Source organism: Tasmannia lanceolata, unplaced genomic scaffold (assembly GCF_043159265.1).
Source record: "Tasmannia lanceolata isolate RefF3 unplaced genomic scaffold, GAP_Taslan_0.1 ptg000018l, whole genome shotgun sequence".
NCBI classification, from domain to species: domain Eukaryota; kingdom Viridiplantae; phylum Streptophyta; class Magnoliopsida; order Canellales; family Winteraceae; genus Tasmannia; species Tasmannia lanceolata.
The window spans coordinates 6,493,498-6,511,754 of record NW_027518695.1 but is presented as its reverse complement, the minus strand read 5'-3'; the positions used below and the strand labels follow the sequence as shown (position 1 = coordinate 6,511,754).

Genomic DNA, 18,257 nt, shown 5'->3' with positions numbered 1-18,257 from the left:
CCCTTTCAGCGAGAGGGAATTCTAATATCTAAAGAATTTAACAAAAATCTAAAAGACTGTGTTAGTCTATCAAAGAGAGAAGAAAAGTCTAACAGATAAACACAAATTCCATTCTATTCTTATAAAAATAAATCAAATACCAAACAAAGAGAAATTTTCAATAGAACAATAAACGATCTATAGCAATTATAAAATGATAACAACATTAATTAGTCCAGACCAGCCGCTGGATAGCCTAATAAAGTAAAAACAATATCAAACACTTCAAAACCAATCACAAACCCCAATACGGGGACTCCAATGAAATCAGATGATGCCAAAGTAATCATCTGATATCAAATACACATGATAATATTTCTAATCCCGCCGTGAGATCAGACAGTACTCATGTCGATAATATCGAATAGAGTAGTCATCTGATCTCCTTCTTCTTATTAAACAATTTATTTAAATAAAATAAGGCAGCAAGTAGTAAACTAATCAGTGGACAGCAATTATGTGCTAGTGAAATAACCAATGGGCAGCAATTTATGCAAAATAAGAGGTAGCAAGTAATGAACCATTAATAGACAGCAGCTATATGCTAGTGAAAAAGATCAAAGGGCAGCAGTTTATGCAAAATAAGAGGCAGCCAGTAATGAACCATTAATGGACAGCAGTTATATGCTAGTGAAAAAGATCAAAGGGCAGCAGTTTATGCAAAATAAGAGGTAGCAAGTAATGAAACATTAATAGACAGCAGCTATATGCTAGTGAAAAAGATCAAAGGGCAGCAGTTTATGTATAGAATAATGGGCTTGGGCTATCGCCTTCATCGCCCACTCAAACACACATTTAAAACATCACAATTTAAATAAAAGCGGCAAAATCACATTCTCTTGCATGCTCTTATATTAATATCAAATTTTCTAGTATTTCAAATTTTCATCTTAATACATATCAAAACTCACTAAAAAGAAAAACTAGTAAAATAAATGAGCAACTCAGGTCATGAACAAATGAAAAGGAGCTAACCTGCATATCTCAATACTAAGGACTGAGTTAGGGAATGAAAATAAAGAGCTTTATTAAGGAACTTAACTCATTTTACCAGCACAGTTATCATTTCAAAATAAGGGGAATTATCTATGTGAAGACAAACCTAAAAAAAAAAAAAAAAGACTTCACAAGAACTAAGCAGGGGTTATGTTCATTTTTTTTTTTATGACAAAATCAACAAATGTCGGCATCAAAACCCATCAAAAGAATGCATACAGATGAGGTTATTCCAAATTGTCTAGCACATTTATTTCAGGCCACTTGACAAAAATTCACAAAATCATAATTCCTTGACAAAGGAAATATCACTAGAGGTTACACAAATGTCAACCTAATAGGTCTCGGATAGAATTTCAGCTTTATTTTATGTGTCCCAAACAAATTAACAGAAGCACATTGACCATACAATATCAAGTTAATGCCTTAATCTCAATAACCAGCATTTTTTTTTATACGATTGAGAAACAGGGAACATAAAGTCCAATTAGACAGATAACTCCTTAAGAGGGCATTAATAACTTACTGTTTCAAACATGATAACACCATTGCTAACAGCTATTCGATTTCTTTAAACCCAAGAGGATTACAAATAATATAATTGTCAATGCTACTATTTTAGATAATCATTGAACTCGTTAACAAAGGCCATAGACATACTCATTACAGATCATATTCTTCACATCAAAATACAAATACATGACTATCTTTTGAGGATAACCAACAGTCACACTATTGACTCTCAAATAGTACTCAATTTTATCATATACTAGCATAATAATCAGACCAATTTAGAGCTTTATATTATCCTTTAACCCATGTAAAAAAATATTCTGTGCATGCAAAAATTATCTGTGCAAAACTCATCCATCAACTCCTACAGTGATAACCTGTACATAGCATGCTAATGTAAAAAGATGGTCAAAACACATGAACATGTTATACAACAAGTTATACAGATATCATGTTTTAAAAGTAAAGGTCTATAAACCTATCAACATTAAAATAAAATAAAAAATGATAGATCAAGAGACCTGTGATGGCTATGATATCCAATTAAAAGGGATTTGGGGTGGATCCGAAACTAAAGACAATATAGAGGAAATTGGGGCTGGAACTTGCAACAATTTTCAGTACAACAAGAGAAATATATACAATCACACAGGCTAAGGCTAAAGAGCTTAATCATCAAATTTCTAGAAGTTTTATCCTGGCCTTATCCATAGGGGTTCTATAGAGTTACATCATTAGCAAAATAAAAATAAAAATAGAAATAAATAAATAATATGAAAACATTGCAACTAAAAAAAAATCAATAGCATAAACTCTCTCTCGTACATAAATACTCAGAAATTCAAATCAAATGAACATGAGAGAAATTAAAACCTAGAGAACCAAAACCAGTGCTTTTAAAAAAACATAGATCTATAAAGAATCATATTTACAAAAAACATTTCAAATTATAAAATCCAAAGGACTCAGATAATCACGATTTTTTTTTTATTTTTTTTTTATAAAGTGCAAATACCTCTTCAAACAGGAAATTAGTAAATAATAAATTTTCATCTCTTCGCATACAGAACCTAATATAAAATTAGTTCTTAGATAAATTGAAAAATCATTTTAATAATAAAAATCTTAACAATCTAGCTATTTAACATAATTCGAGGCAAGTAATTTTCATTCAAATAGTAGAACAATCGAACGTACTAAAACAAATTTTCATCATTCAAACATCTATTCCTTCTGCAAATTAAAAATAGAAGATTACCTGATGGAGATTATAATCAAAATTTGCTGTAATTTCTTCCTTGAATATTTCTTAAAATTTCGCTTTCATCCTCAATCCAGATCGGAGCTCACCGAAGCTAGCAGATCTGCTCGGAGAAGAAGGCTTTTGGCAGAGCCTTGTCAGATCCACCGGAGGAGAGGATTGGGAAAAGAAAATCACGAAGGTTAGGCGCTTCAATACTCTGATCTACTCTCTCTCTCTATGATGCTCTAATTTTCTTTTCTCCCTTTTTTTTTTTTACAAATATGAGGCTTTGTATGAACAGATCTACGGTTCTGATGAACAGATCTGAGGTTTTGAATATGAGAAATCAACGAATTTGGAGCAGAAGTCAATCGAAGAAGAAGAAGTGCCAAAAAGTAAGGATCTAACAAAGGATAAAAGAGATGAGATTGCTGTTAACGATGACTAGTTAGAATCTAGCCGGAATCAGGTAAGAACTTAGTCAGAGAAGATGAAACAACGATCGAAGGAAGAAGAAAATAGGATTTAGGGTTTGGATCAGACGAGATCCAGTTCTCTAGGTTTTGAAATCAAGAGGAGAAAGAAATAGAAAAAACGAAGAAAAAGAAGCCTTGGCTGAAGCTTCGACCGGAATATTGAACGGAGAAGATGATCGGAATCGGAAAAAACAAGAAAAACCTCTCGTTCTCTCTCTCTCTTTCAGTCGAGATTTTTTCTTTTTTTTCGAAAATTAGCCTGGTTTTTTATATATATAGGCAAAAGAGGGAAACGATATTGGCACACCCACTTGATGAAGCGCGCGGACCTTTGATAGGCGCGCGAAATTGCGCGTCTTTTTCGGCCCAAAGCTGTATTTTCCAAAATAAATTCGCCCCCCTCTCGGATAAATTCGCCCCCTTTTCTGATTTACACAACAGTCTTCTCGCGGCTCGTTCGCTAAGCAAACGCACTCCGATTTTGACGAGATTTTGCAGGGACCTTGCCGGGACCCTAACCTAGCTAAGGGTGGAATTTGGGACCTTAGCTCAAAGATTTGATGGGGGTTTTGCACAAAATTGGATGGCTCAGGGTATGGTCAAAATGGGGTGTCTACAATAACCCAAAAATAGGGAGGTTGGTAACCTTAAGTTCCAAGTCCAGCAGCTTCACTCAGCTGGAAAAAGGTTAATAACCCACATTCCAAGGTTGATAACCCACATTCCAAGGTTGATAACCCAAAAAAGAGAGGTTGGTAACCTTAAGTTCCAAGTCCAGCAGCTTTACTCGGCTGAAAAAATGGTTGGTGACCCTCTTTCTGGGTTGATAACCCACATTCGAAGGTTGATAACCCAGAAAAGGGAGGTTGGTAACCCTAAGTTCCAAGTCCAGCAGCTTCACTCGGCTGGAAAAATGGTTGGTGACCCTTTTTCTGGGTTGGTAACCCACATTCGGGTTATCAACCTTCGAATGTGGGTTATCAACCCAGAAAAAGGGTCACCAACCTTTTTCCAGCCGAGTCAAGCTGCTGGACTTGGAACTTAGGGTTACCAACCTCCCTTTTCTGGGTTATCAACCTTCGAATGTGGGTTATCAACCCAGAAAGAGGGTCACCAACCATTTTTCCAGCCGAGTAAAGCTGCTGGACTTGGAACTTAAGGTTACCAACCTCTCTTTTTTGGGTTATCAACCTTGGAATGTGGGTTATTAACCTTTTTCCAGCCGAGTGAAGCTGCTGGACTTGGAACTTAAGGTTACCAACCTCCCTTTTTTTGGGTTATCAACCTTCGAATGTGGGTTATCAACCCAGAAAGAGGGTCGCCAACCCAGAAAAATGAAGCCATCGTCGGAATACACTTGATAACGGAGGAAAGAGGTTCGGAATAATGCAGGAAACCGACCAACTCCAGAGAAAAATGAGAGATCTTCACGCCGGTCACACCTCACGCCGGAGAAGATGGGTTTTAGGTGGTTCAAATGAAAATGGAGTAAAAGTAAAAAAAAAAAAACCCTCTGTACAGTTAAAAACGAAGCGAAAAAAAGCCTCTCTACAGTTAAAAAAAAGAAGCCTCTGTACATTTTCGTTCTCAAGGGTATTTACGTAAAAGGCCATGTCTAAGCTACTAAACTTCACTTACACTTCGTGGGTTTCAGGCGTTAATGGAGAAATTTGCAAGAGGTAGGCGGTAAACTTTGGTAGGTGAAAAGTAACAGAGAGAAAAATCTAGTATAACGTGTTCTTTTTGCCATGAGGGGTATTTGGGTAAAAGGCCATGTCAGAAAAAGGTGTTTCGACCTCCGTTCACCAACTTTCAAAAGGGTGTCACCCATTCACTATTTTCCTATTTTTCTGTCACCAGTTGACAATTTTTCCTTGAAATAATATCAACGGGCAAGGTGAGATCAGATTACAGAAGAGGGGTGTCGTTATCAGAAAATATGGTCTGAAAATTGTAGTTTTTAGTAGTGGGCCCCACCTTATAGCCTCAAATCAATCGCTATTATTTTCGTGGCACGCGAAACAGGTTAAAGAGTTCCGCGTGACCTGTGCGTAATAAAGCACGGAGGCGTACGGTCAGGGTATATTTGTCCTCTAGTGCGCCTTTACTCAGCCCCTGTCGGCTGTCGGTACTCGGTATTGACTATATTACAACTATACCACTTCTTCATAAATCACCCGATTCTTAGTATACTTCATTGAAGGGCATTCTCGTAATTCCAAAACAAAAACAAGTGCAATAATAAACTCTGTAGTATTTTATAGCAAATAGGCCTCTTTATGTGATTCTTTCTATTTCTATCCTCATTGGAGGGGGAAAAAAAAGGGGAGAGAGAGAAAGAGAAAGATCATCGGAAAATATTGCCGGAGATGTGTCCGACGAATCCAAAATCGAGCATCTCCGGCCCCAACATTAACAAACCCACCATAGGATCAACCCAAACCCCCGACTGGAGAGAGGAAGCAATCAACGGTGGATCCCTAAAACACGTAGACCTCCACAAAGGATCCAACGGCTGGGCATCTCCTCCAGGCAATCTCTTCCACCTACGCACCAAAAACTTCTTCTCAAAAAAACAAAAATCCCCCTCCGGCGATTGGCTCCTCAAACCCGCCGGAGTCGATTGGCTCCGATCCCCCTCTAAGCTCGAAAATATCCTCTCAAGATCCGATAATCGGATCCAATCGGCCCAAAAATCCCAAAAACCGTTCATCTTCGCCGTTAATCTCCAAATCCCAGGCCGGGAAAACCACAGTGCAGTCTTCTATTTCTCAACAGACGATCCTATCCCCGTAGACTCTCTTTTTTACCGATTCATCAACGGTGATGACTCGTTTCGGAACGCCCGATTCAAGATCGTGAATCGGATTGTAAAAGGGCCTTGGATTGTGAAGGCAGCAGTGGGGAATTATGGGGCGTGTTTATTGGGGAAAGCGCTGACGTGTAATTATTATAAAGGAGAGAATTATTTTGAGGTTGACGTGGATATTGGGAGTTCCACGTTGGCAAGTGCGATTTTGCATTTGGCGTTAGGTTATGTAACGGCCGTTACGATTGATATGGGGTTTTTAGTGGAGGCGCAAACGGAGGAGGAGCTACCGGAGAGGCTTTTAGGGGCGGTTAGGGTGGCGCAAATGCAGATGTCATCGGCGACGTTTGTAGAATCGACGGTAACGGAGACGGTGACGGTGAAGAGTGGGTGTTGTTGTAATCGAGGGTTTTCGAAGGTCAACCATCATGAAGGACACGTGTCGGGTGTGAAAGTGGGGGAAAATGGAGGAGAAGAGAAGGAAGGTTAGGGTTTTTCTTCTCTTTCTATTGTTATTTTCTGCTTTTGTTATTTTATTACTTGTTTACCCCTACTTTTTTTTAGAGGGGGTTTGATGGTTGTAGATAATAATGACATTTTAAGGGAGAGATTTCCCGGTGCGAATTTTGGGCATATTTTGGATGGTTATCTATCTAATTTTTCTTGGCCTTTTTTCTCGGCATTTTGGTGCGATATTTGGGCATATTTTCAGCTGTTGTGTATAATCACGAGAAGGTAAAAGAAAGTTTATTGATGGGTTTGTGGGAAAGGAGATGATTTTTTCACCCTCAGCAGGATTATGCGCCCCACTTTTCACAATTCACTTTAAAAGGGGGACGCTTAATCCCATATGCTCCGTTTAGATGCTGGTAGATGTTGGGGGGATTTAGAGAAGAATAAGTCAAAGAGAAATCAAAAGGAAATCAGTCAACGGGGAGATTGTGAGCAAATCTCCCCGACGTTGTTTGGATGAGGGTAGGAGATATGCAGGAGTTTTTTTACCGTATTTTTTATAATTTTTTTGGGGAATGTTATCAGCGCTACTGTTTTTTTATGAGGGCACTCCTCACTTTATAAAAAGTACGGTATCGCCCGCACCTTAGGATTATCCAAACCGTCCATTAGATGGCCATAGCCTAAATAGGTTATGCCCCAAAATTATTTCCATCGGTTGATTCTAACCCTCTGATCTATAGAGGGTTATGATCAACCCAATAAACATTCAGATTGGAGGGTTAGGATCATCCTATGGAAATGATTTTTGGAGCATAACCTATTTAGGCTATGGCCCATCTAATGGACGGTTTGGATCATCCTATGGTGTGGGCCATACCATACTTTTAATAAAGTGAGAGTGGCCTCATAAGAAAACAGAAAACAGTAGTGTTGATAACATTTCCTTCTTCTTCTTTTTTATAGGAATTTACTAGCAAACTTCTCCTACGCCACTTCTCAGCATGTGACCATCTTGTGCAAAGATGCACACATGCCAGCAAAAATAAGCAAAAAAAGTAATTATTACAAAAAAAAAAAAAATGAAGTTATAAAGTTTTAAATGAAAAATTACCTAGAAATTGTTATAAAGTTTGAAAATTACGAAAAAAAATACCAACAAAATGTAATAAGATATGACAATTAAAGAAAAAACTACAAGCAAAAGTAGAAAGTTATGACAATTACAGTGAAAAAGAATTTCACTAAGAAATTCTCCCATTTTTCCTTCGATTTGGAGAAATTCGTCCGGCGAAAGGTTCCACGTCACCCGACAAGCGCCCGACATAACCGGCAGTCAAAATTCCAATTTATGCTAAATTCCTACCAAACACCCCTCGGGTAATTAGGAGAATTACATTCCCTGCTATTTTACTCAAAAAAGCGTAACCAAACAGAGCAATAGGGATGAAAAAATCATCTTCTTTTTCTCACTAAAAAGACATTAACAACCATAAATTAGAGTTTAGAAGGGAAGAGACGCATGAATGCACTAAAAAAATAGCAAATTTCAGAGTGAGAGAGAGAGAGAGAGGATCCAAATTAGTATCAACTTAATTCGGTTCATGGGCACATAAAAATATCCTGTATACAAATATCCTTCAAGCTGTAAATGAAAAAAAAAAAAAACTTATGATGATGCACACTTCACCTAACACCAAGGGCACGTTTAGCTACCATTAATTTTTTTTTTCCTTGAATTTTAAGCTTACACAAGGGTGAGGAAGTGTGGGAGAGGGATGGATTGGAGAGAGATTGAGTGAGGAGACGGTAAGAAAAGCAAGGAAACAAAAAACGGTACCAAAATTATGATCTGACTTTTTCCTTGTTTTTAAACCACTTCTCACCATCTACTCCCTTCCCTCTCAAGTCTCTCCTCCCACCCTCACCACATGTATGTGTGTAGTTTAAATTAATTTTTCTGTTTGTGAATATTGTTCTTCTTATTTAGAAGTTTATATTTGTCACGTAAGAGATTAATTTGATGGAATAAATCGCATACATATTCATTAATAGTGGATGGCTTGTTTTAAAAACCAATTCTAACCCATGTAGGTTAGGACCAAGCACATTCTGATGGACGGTTTGATTTGAAATGGATCATGACCTAGACATTGAAAGCAAAATCGTTAGTAACACTCTGAGTGTTAAATGTTAGATGATTAGGTCTGCAGCTTGACTAAGCTTAGATGTTTGAACAAAAAAATGTTACTTTAGATGTTTGCGTCCGCCTTGATTGGTATAATTAATTGTCTTTTACATGAACTGAGTTGCGAATTCCGCTCAATGGAGCTTGAGTGCGACGTAGTTTAGATCACTGGTCTAGAGGTGTTCTAATTCTATTGCGATCGATGAAGCCAGTTAGGCCCTGTTCGTTTGAGATTACGATTCGGAATCACTTTTACTCTGGACGTGTTCTTGTCCGAGTTTGCATTTTACCTTACAAAATCAACCTAAATTCTTTTGAATTTCCTACTTGATCATGTCATCTGAAATAGTGGACTAAAATTTGCATTGGCCACATTTTGGCCACATCCGCATTTTGGAAATGGCTGTACTTTAGGGTTTCTCCAAGAACAGTTGAATGGCCTCTATTGCATATTCATCTCCCCAGTGTAGGACCCAAAAATTGGTTGTTGCCATTGATGCCAACAGTCACCCTTAGCTTCAAAATTTCAACCCTATAAAACTAGTGAAGAAATCACGTGACCTGTTACCAACCCGTCAACCATCTCTAAGAAGTGGAGAAAGATAGAGCAAAAGCTCTGCTCCAGTCTTTCACTCAGTGGAAAGAAGAAAGAAAATGGAGTTTTGGTTAAGGTTAAGGTCTGCATTCAACAATTACAAACCCCACCTGGTAATGATCTTAGTGAAGATCTGCCTTGCAGGCTTCTTAATCCTCCTACAAACTGTCCTCTCAAATGAAATCAGCGCCCTCGTTTTGGTCGTCTACCAGCACATCGTCTCCACTCTCCTCTTATCAGCCCTTGCATTCTTCCTAGAAAAGTAAGAACTGAAGAAACACATTCAACTACTTCAAAAACAAGATCTTGTTCTTCTTACATTTTTGCCTTTTTGCCTTTTTGTCTTTTTGCCTTTTTTCCTTTTTTACATCATTGCAGAGGAAAAAGGCCCCCACTCTCGCTTAAGATACTCTGTTACGCTTTCATCATGGGATTGCTTGGGTAAGCACTGTAACCTACAACATTCATTTCTTTACACTCTAAAATCTCTTCATTTTGGTGCATCTTACTCATCGAATTTTTAGATGGTGTAAGCCCGTGTAGTCCATTGTTTTTTTCAAAAAGTACTGTAGGGCCCGCACCATAGGATGATCCAAACCGTCCATTTGATGGGCCACAACATAAATAGGTTGTGCCCCGAAAATCATGTCCAGACTATGATCCCAACTCTATAGATCAGAGAGTAAGGATCATAGTATGAAAATGATTTTTTGGGCACAACCTCTTTATGTTGTGGCCCATCAAATGGACCGTTTGGATAATCCTATGGTGTAGGTCGCACAGTACTTTTTGAAAAATAATGGGCTATGGAAACATCAGCTCCATGACTTATTTTATTTTGTTTTGGGTGTGGTTCTTAGGATAGTGATTTGCCAGTTGTTCTTCACGCTAAGCCTACAGTTCATAAGCGCGGTCTACGAAAGCATTGCGATGAACATGTTAGCGGCTACAACGTTCGTGATGGCGGTGGTTTTCCGGCAGGAGAGCTTCCAGTTTAAAAACATCTCAGGGCAGGCCAAAGCGTTGGGAGTGGCGGTCTCCGTCACCGGAGCGACCACTGTCGTGCTCTGGGATGGGCCGGTCGTACTCAAATCATCATCTTCTAGTGGTTTTACCGCGACATGGGACGCGATTATTGGTGGTATTCTGCTCGTCATTGCTGTACTAGGTGGCTCCTCCTGGGATATTCTTGTGGTGAGAATAAATATGAGTTAAGGGCTTGAACAAATATATGTAGGGACCACTTGTTCAATGATCTGAGCCATTCATTTGTTAGTATCTAGAGTGAATATGGCATGCCATAGAAAATTTCACATTGCACGATCCTAGCCCTCGGACTTATCACTGAAGGCATGCCATAGAAAATTTCCCCAAATTGAGTTCTTAAGCAACTTTTCTTGCGATCATTGTGTAAGTAGTCAACAAGTAGGAGATAAGCCATGGTGTAAGTAGTCAACAAGTAGGAGATAAGCGTCACAGATGCAGGAGACATCTCACGGAGTCGTCTTGGATTTCAAAACTCTATACGCAACCAAATATGGATTTTGGTAGGACCCAAAAAATCCAGTAAAACCCCTATTTGTCCCTGGCTTTTGTGCAACCTAGAAAATTTTTTGTTAATTTGTTTCGAGATATTTAAGGAATTGCTGTAAATGGGTCTGTTTTATACAGGGCTATGTGACTCGCTATTATCCGGCGGATCTTTCATTGACGACCATGATCCTTTTCTTCGGGACCATCCAAACGGCCGTCATAACGGCATTTATAGAGAAGAGGTCATCTTGGGAACTAAAGTGGGAAGGAGGAATGGTGCTCTTAGTCATACTTTATGGGGTAATATTTCTCTCAAACGCTTAATTGACATGATTTTATTTTAAAAAATATCCTAAACATGTTTCAACAATGCGTCTTTTTCAACTCATTTGCTTTTATCTATTCCTTTTGTTTTTTTCTGGTTCAACTATGCAACCTAGCCGAATATGAGATTTTCAATCGTTCCAAGGGTGATTTATGTTAATGAATTTGAGGGTACTTTTGGTGATAGAAAACAGAAATTGTTGCTTCAAGGCGTGATATCACTTTCCTTAAGACAAGATTCGCCCTGTGCAAAGGGGATCCACGAATTGCCTCCAAGATACAATGAAACCTAGTAGGGAAAGCCCTACTAATGTTTGATAACGCCTCGCACTAGCGGAATCAAACCCAAAATGCCCTTCCGAAATTTCAAGCCTTAGAACAATAAATAAAAGGAAAAACAATATGTAGAAATACTTTGGGATCATATAGGAGTGTAGAAGAGAGTTTAAAGTCTGTCAGAATTGTCAATTCGTTTCTGTAATGAAATGACCGAAGTCTGCACATTTTATAGACCACCTGGTGTCTTTTCTGTGTGAAAAACAAAGTGCAGAGTGCGCCTAAAAAAATGCCACTATGCGCCCTATAACCCATTGCCCACGCCGCGCGCGGGTGTGCGAACGGTGCGTTGCACCATCCCGCGGGTCTAACCATGGGTTCAACCCAATGTGCAATCAAACAAGTATTAGAGAAGTGTAATGCTTTATAAGCCCTTCTCTTTCCTTTCTCTCATTCGATCCGGGACTATCTTTTCAACTACACTTCTACATCCTTTTGTAAAAAGCAAATCTTTCTAAGAAAATATTTTCTTTTTCCCAAATGCTATTAAGAAAATATTTTCCAAAAACACTAAAACATGGCAAAATATAAGATTTTGAAAATCCAAAATCACTAACAATTTATATCCATATAATAATAATGAAAAAGAAGTGCATATCTTACCGGGCTCTTAGTTCATAATGATACAGAAAATAGTATCAGTAGAGTCGATACACAAATCACTTAAAATACAAGAAGCCCTGTATCACTTCAAATACAAGAATTCGTGTAGGTGGACATGTCTCCATAAAAGTTAAGAAATATCCCACTGTGGACACTGGACGGACACAAGCCAAAGGTCACACTAATCAAGCCTGTGTTTCAAGACTCGACCCGGTGAAGAACTTGACCATGGTACATGATCAATGTTTTGTTAACTCGGGTGAATAAAAGAAAACTCGACGAGTTGACGATTGACACAGGAAGTTTTTAAACAGTGGATCAAACAATCCTAATCTTTTTCAGCAATTTTCTCTCTATGTAACCCACTTTGAAGCTAATTAAGTTTGTTTGTTATGCATGGAAATGTGTAGGGGATTTTGGTGACAGGCCTCTCATATTATGCACAGTTATGGTGCATCCGCGAGAAGGGGCCAGTTTTTATGGAGTCTTATTCCCCTCTAGTCATTGTCTTCTCTGTCATTCTCGAGACACTTTTTCTCAAGACTTCTGTTTATCTTGGGAGGTTTGTCTAATCTTACACAGCTTAACCTAGCTTTTATCTTAAAACATGATGAACAATTTATTCGGAAAAGAAAACGACTTGTTGTATTTTTCTAACTTGAAAGTTGGAACCCTGTTTCTTGCTTTTTTTTCTTGTGGGTTTTGGTGCCTGTTTTTTGTAGCATTGTTGGAGCAGTGCTAGTAGTTGCGGGACTTTACCTCTTGTTGTGGGCCAAAGCTAAGGACACTGCCCAGGAAAGTATGCAAGGGGATGAGTCCATAAATTCTCCCTTAATCTAAGAATCTGATTGCTATCTTACCAAGCAGTATCTGTACCACTGCTGTGGTTGGAAGAGGAACGATATTCTGAATTAGTGATATGAATTATGAAATGAAGGGTGCTGTTTCTATTATTCTTGAATAACATGAGATCATCTTCTAAGCCTGCCTTCATTACATCTCTCTCCCTAAAATTATTTGCACATAATGCTATGCGTAAATGGTTTTGAAATCATTTACAAATAATGGTGAATACGACCAGTTTACTTAAAACCAGTTCTTTAGTGTGAATTTTTTGTTTATTCTGTATCACGTGTGTATTTGCTTGTAGACAAATGACAAACAAATGAGGGTAAAATATTTAGCACGCCTGGTGGATCCTGTCAACACTTCATAATCGTAAATGTGTGCTCCTCTATGCGAGATGGCGACCTCATTGATATAGAGGGCTAACAGTGTGGGCACCACCACTGTCCGTCTGTCAGAACAATGCACATTCTCTTTCTTGCGTAAGTCTTCATTCGTCGAGATCAGAGAAAAGGGCTCTCTAAGCTCATGGAAGTTGACTAGACTCGCCACCTAAGGAAGAGCCTAGGACCCCAAAATGACTGGATGACCACTAGTCTACGTTTTTTTAGTAGGTCCGAGGTCAGGTTATGGGATCGGAAGGTGTTTCAAAGAATCAGTTAAATTTAGGATCAAGGAGTGCCCAATGGATTATCATGAAATACTAACGAAATTGACTAAGGTACAAGAGACTACACACCTGGAGATTGATCTGGACCAAAGGCTATTTGCGATCACACTGTTATGTGATCGCAAAATTGGATGGATGTGATCGCAGGTTTCAGAATTATTTGCAATAGCATCATTGGATGTGATCAGGAAATTTCTAAAGCACAAATCTAAGTTGATTTGCACAAACGTGACTCCCAGGCTCTAGGATTTTGGGTGCAGAGATTTGGATCTACCAGTACCAAGACATTGTGAAGTATCTGTCAATAATTAGAAGAAGAAATACTGTGGTTCGCAGAGGGGCTTGGGGACAAAGGCTTTGTTGAGTTGAGGAGAGTTGAGGAGAGGGGCTTGGGGAGCAGATTTCATAGATCGATCGATTTGGATCTGATCACTGTTTCCTCATATAAGAGATGAAGTTGGAATCCATCAAATGCGGCTCAGCTACGCCCCCTCCGAAACAAACCCATACATGGGTTAGTAGTGCTCGAGGTTTTAAATTTCGACCGAAATCCGAAATTTTGGGTTCGGTCGAGTCCGAAATCGAAATGCGTAGAAATCGAAACGATACTTTATTTCGGTCGTTCATATATTCTACACCGGAGGCTATCCGTGACCTTATCCGTCTCATCAATCCTCAGATTGGTCACAGAAGAAGGACGGGGAACTCTCGCACTGATGTACTGGCAAAGGAAGGGGTTGACATCTCTCCGACGCTTATTTTAAGATCGGATATAGGCAGTTCTTAGCCTTATTGATCGAAATGTACTGTGGGATCAATTATGTCTGTGGGACATCTTGTCCCCGTTTTATTTATGGAATAAAATTATCGTTACCTTTCAAAAAACAGGTACTTTATTTCGGTTGAAATTTTGCCCACCCGAAATTTCATCTGAACTTTAAGGGATTTCACCCAAAAATCTGGATTCTTGAAAATTATTTAATATTTTCAGCCGAAATTACCTAAATTTCAGAAATTCCGGGCAGAATTATGTACGAGGTAAAATATGCGTAAAGAGATTTCGTTAGATTTCGTTCGAAATTTTGAAATTTCTGCTGAAATTTCGGTTTTGGTGAGTACCGAAACGGATTCCGAAACCAAAATTTAAAACCTTGGTTGTGCTCCCCTATTATTGGATGAGATCATGTGGCCATCATCCTAACAACTTGTCCAAACAGACGCATTTTGAACGGCCACCTTCAGGGGGTCGGTGCTGGATCAATATTTGCCACAAAACCGACATGTGATTCAATAGTTGAAGCTCTGAAATCTACTCCAACTAAAGATCCAATGGCCCAGTTTCCAGCCCCCGTTCCCCTGTTTTCCCATCACATGCTCTCCTCAATCCCCGCCCTCTAAAATCTCTTTCTAGGACTTCTTGGCCCTTTTCTCACAGTAGGTCAATCAGGATTCCATTTTTTTTTTATGGCCTGTAGTAATCCAACTTTTCCCAAAAATTCAACTTCACAAGTCTAATTTACACTACAGCCCTTAACTTATTGAAAGGTTCCTTTAGCTAGAACCCCCTAACTAATGCATGAAAACTTTTAAAATGCCTTTTCTAGACCAAAATTTCCTAATAAATAACAATTTATTAGTAAAGCTATAGTGTGATTATAAGAGCGCAAAGATTTCCCAAAACACATATCCAGTCCAAGTCGAAGAAAACCTTCCCTGGATTTCCATTTGAATTGCCAGCCAACAAAGATGAGCTTAACTATATTGATAGATGGTCTTCCGATCTTGTATCATTTTGTCCACCATCAATCACCTTCTTCATACAGAAACACAAATCTGGTATTTAAATGCTCCAAACTCCATCATTGACAATTGAATGACCAAGCCTACCATGAGAGAGAGAGAGAGACACCAAGCCTTTTATCCTTCATCTCTTAAAAATTGTGCTGTTCCCCTCCACACATAAACCCCACAACACAATATAGAGGAATCCCTTCCATAAGATGTGGCCCCTTACTCCAAAAGGGGCACCTGAGTACCTGACCACCCATTAAAGAGATCTACTAACCCTTCCAGGAATGCAACAGCACCCAAATATGGGAGGGCTATGGTCGACTAACAAATCTACTTCCAAACACATAAATTCATGTATGCTAGCTGGATATTTCAATTTTGGAGAAAAATGCATGTTAGGATCTTGTCTACCATCAGGGTCCAAAATCTCCACATTGGGAAGGACAATAGCAACCCGTACCTTTGCAAAGGGTGAGTATAAAATATATCTTTAAAGTCTAAAGATTGGAGAAAGTAGAGAAGAATTTCATGGCTTTGGGATGAAAAATTGGATTCAGCGACACCTTTACTGTACTTTGATAATCACAACGGAGAATGTCAGAATCAGATATCAGATGTAGTTCCTTCAAGAGAATGTCTTAACCAAGTGACCTCAACTATAGTGAGTGCTATAGCTCGATACTCCGCTACTCCCCTTCTATGCTATATCTAGCTATTGTTGTATGTTTCTTACTGCTCCAAGAAAGCTAAGCACTTGTTCCTTATGATTTAGTATCCTTTATGATTTAGTATCCTTCAATCGCCTGCTTGTGTCTGGATCTGCTCCCAATCAGCATCAAAATATCCTTGTACCCCAACTTTCTTGGCCCGATGTGCCTCGTAAAATAAGCCATAATCTAATGTGCATCTGTATACCTCAATCTATTTAGCTATCTCTGTGCTCGTCTTTTAGATCATGAAGGTATTGACAGAGCCGGTTCATTGCATAAGTGATATCCAGTCTAGTAAAGGTACCGAAGGATCACTTTTCAAAAAAAAAAAAAAAAAGGTAACGAAGGATCTCAGATGTACAATGCTAGTATGCTAATAAAAACGGCAAAAGGTTAATCTTATCAACCACCATTTCCAGTGACACTGTTAGAATCACCAACATTGCCCTCTCCACAACTTCTCTAATTACAGCTCTTATTGCATCCCAGCTTATTTCCTCTGAGTACTCATTTGTGAGAATATGATCAGACAATTGAGATGCAATGGCAACAGTGGTGTCGAAGGCACTCATTTGTAAGAGAGATGCCGGCGAGAAACCAGAAATCCCGTCGAGAGGATTGGAACCGGAGAGGCGATCGTGACCAGAGGGATGATCGGAACCAGCAGGAAGTCCGATACCAGAGAGAAGATCGCCACCAGAGAGGGGCTCGAAACCAGCGAGATGGTGATCTGCATCCTCGAGGGATCCAGAGGGATGAAGCAGAAGGTGCTCGGAATCATGCTCAAGAGAAATACTCCAAGGAGAATCATAGAGAAGATGATTGTCATCCCAAGGACAGTGAAGATGAATGCAGGTTGGAAATCTTTTAAGGCAAAGCTGCTAGGAGGTATGAGAGGGCTGGAGAAGAAAGAAGGAAGAGAAATCTGGGGGTTTGGATCTGTGGAAAATGCAAGTTTTTGAACATTCGTAGAAGGTTGGCTTGTTGGCGTTGTGGGAAGCTTTTGTCGACCAAAAACCAAAACCTGGCTTGAAAGCAAGTAGTCAACGCGGTGGAGGAACTAGTGGAAGCTCCAAAAGGAGACTCGACTTGAGAAAACCTGGAAATATCTAAGAGAAATGGCTCATCTGTATTCTTCAGTTAATTATGATGGACTATCGACGAGCAAACCAAAAGGTAGAGGAAGGGGTAGATTGAGAGAGGCTAGGTCTCCCACAGGAAATCTTCACACGAGTGTTGCCTTATGAAAGATTCTAAGTTGGAATGTTAAAGGGTTGGGTGACCAAGAAAAGAAAGTTCAGGTTAAAAATTGGGTCTCTTCTCTAAAACCTCAAGTTATTTGTATCCAGGAAATTAAGATGGAAAAGAGGGATAGGGCTATATTTAGAGCAGTTGGTTTCAGAGTTAGTTGGGACTATGCAGCTCTGAATGCTGTATTTTGGTGATGTAGGACATTGCGACTTTCTATTTGGTCCAAGAGCATCGTGGTGCCTTTTCAGTCACTGTGATCTCAAAGAAAACTGATGAGGGATCTGTTTGGATCTTCACAAGTCTGTATGGTCCAAATGTGGTGCCGGATCGCCCTCGCATGTGAGCCAAGCTTGATGATATCAGGACTAGGTGGCATGACCCGTGGTGCATTGGAGGAGATTATAACGTCACAAGATTCATAGAAGAGAGAGCACGAAGCAGCCGGAGCGCATAAGATATGGAATCCTTTTCTGATTTCATCAATAGCCATGAACACATTGATCTCCCATTTAGCGGGGCGCAATTTACCAAGGCCAGAAACAATAGTATGAGAAGATTAGATAGGTTCTCAATATGTCCGAGATCCGAGAGGGATCATCATTTGCTTTACCTACCTATCTCGGATCGCTCCCCAATAATTCTAGACCCCCGCTTGGAATCTTGGGGGTCGCCTCTCTTCCGCTTTGAGTTAGCGTGGCCAGAGATTCCAAAGATGCAGGAAAGGTTGGTAAAATGGTGGTTAGAAGCCACGGCCTCGGGTGCAGCTATTGTGGATCCATAGAAGCTCTATCATGTGAAAAAACAAGCTTAAAGAATGGCATTAAGAGAATAGGAGTGAATTGACCGCCAAGAAAGCTAGTCTTCTATCTCATATGCAAGAT

At 39.3% G+C, this 18,257-nt stretch overlaps 1 protein-coding gene across 4 annotated transcripts; it reads left to right on the top strand.

Annotated features, from left to right (window-relative positions):
• Positions 1–5,554: 5,554 nt before the first annotated feature.
• On the top strand, positions 5,555–13,093 carry LOC143850007 (WAT1-related protein At3g30340-like). Of its 4 annotated transcripts, none has more exons than XM_077359348.1 (6): positions 6,425–6,561; positions 9,691–9,753; positions 10,173–10,506; positions 10,984–11,145; positions 12,519–12,670; positions 12,831–13,093. In XM_077359348.1, exons 2-6 carry the CDS (start codon positions 9,740–9,742, stop codon positions 12,946–12,948), a joined length of 780 nt encoding a protein of 259 aa, XP_077215463.1. In that variant the 5' UTR covers positions 6,425–6,561; positions 9,691–9,739; the 3' UTR covers positions 12,949–13,093. The 4 variants fall into 4 exon arrangements, with proteins under 4 accessions (XP_077215460.1, XP_077215462.1, XP_077215463.1 ...); XM_077359346.1 differs by lacking the exon at positions 6,425–6,561 and adding an exon at positions 9,165–9,574; XM_077359345.1 differs by lacking the exons at positions 9,691–9,753; positions 10,173–10,506 and having other exon boundaries at positions 5,555–6,561.
• The last annotated feature ends 5,164 nt before the right edge of the window (positions 13,094–18,257 follow it).

Excerpts from the sequence above, each read along its gene's own strand:
- LOC143850007 (XM_077359345.1), top strand. The coding sequence starts at position 5,637 with ATGTGTCCGACGAATCCAAAATCGAGCATCTCCGGCCCCAACATTAAC. Across the intron at positions 6,562-10,983 it reads TGGAGGAGAAGAGAAGGAAG|GGCTATGTGACTCGCTATTA; the intron begins GTTAGGGTTTTT and ends TGTTTTATACAG. Across the intron at positions 12,671-12,830 it reads ACTTCTGTTTATCTTGGGAG|CATTGTTGGAGCAGTGCTAG; the intron begins GTTTGTCTAATC and ends TGTTTTTTGTAG.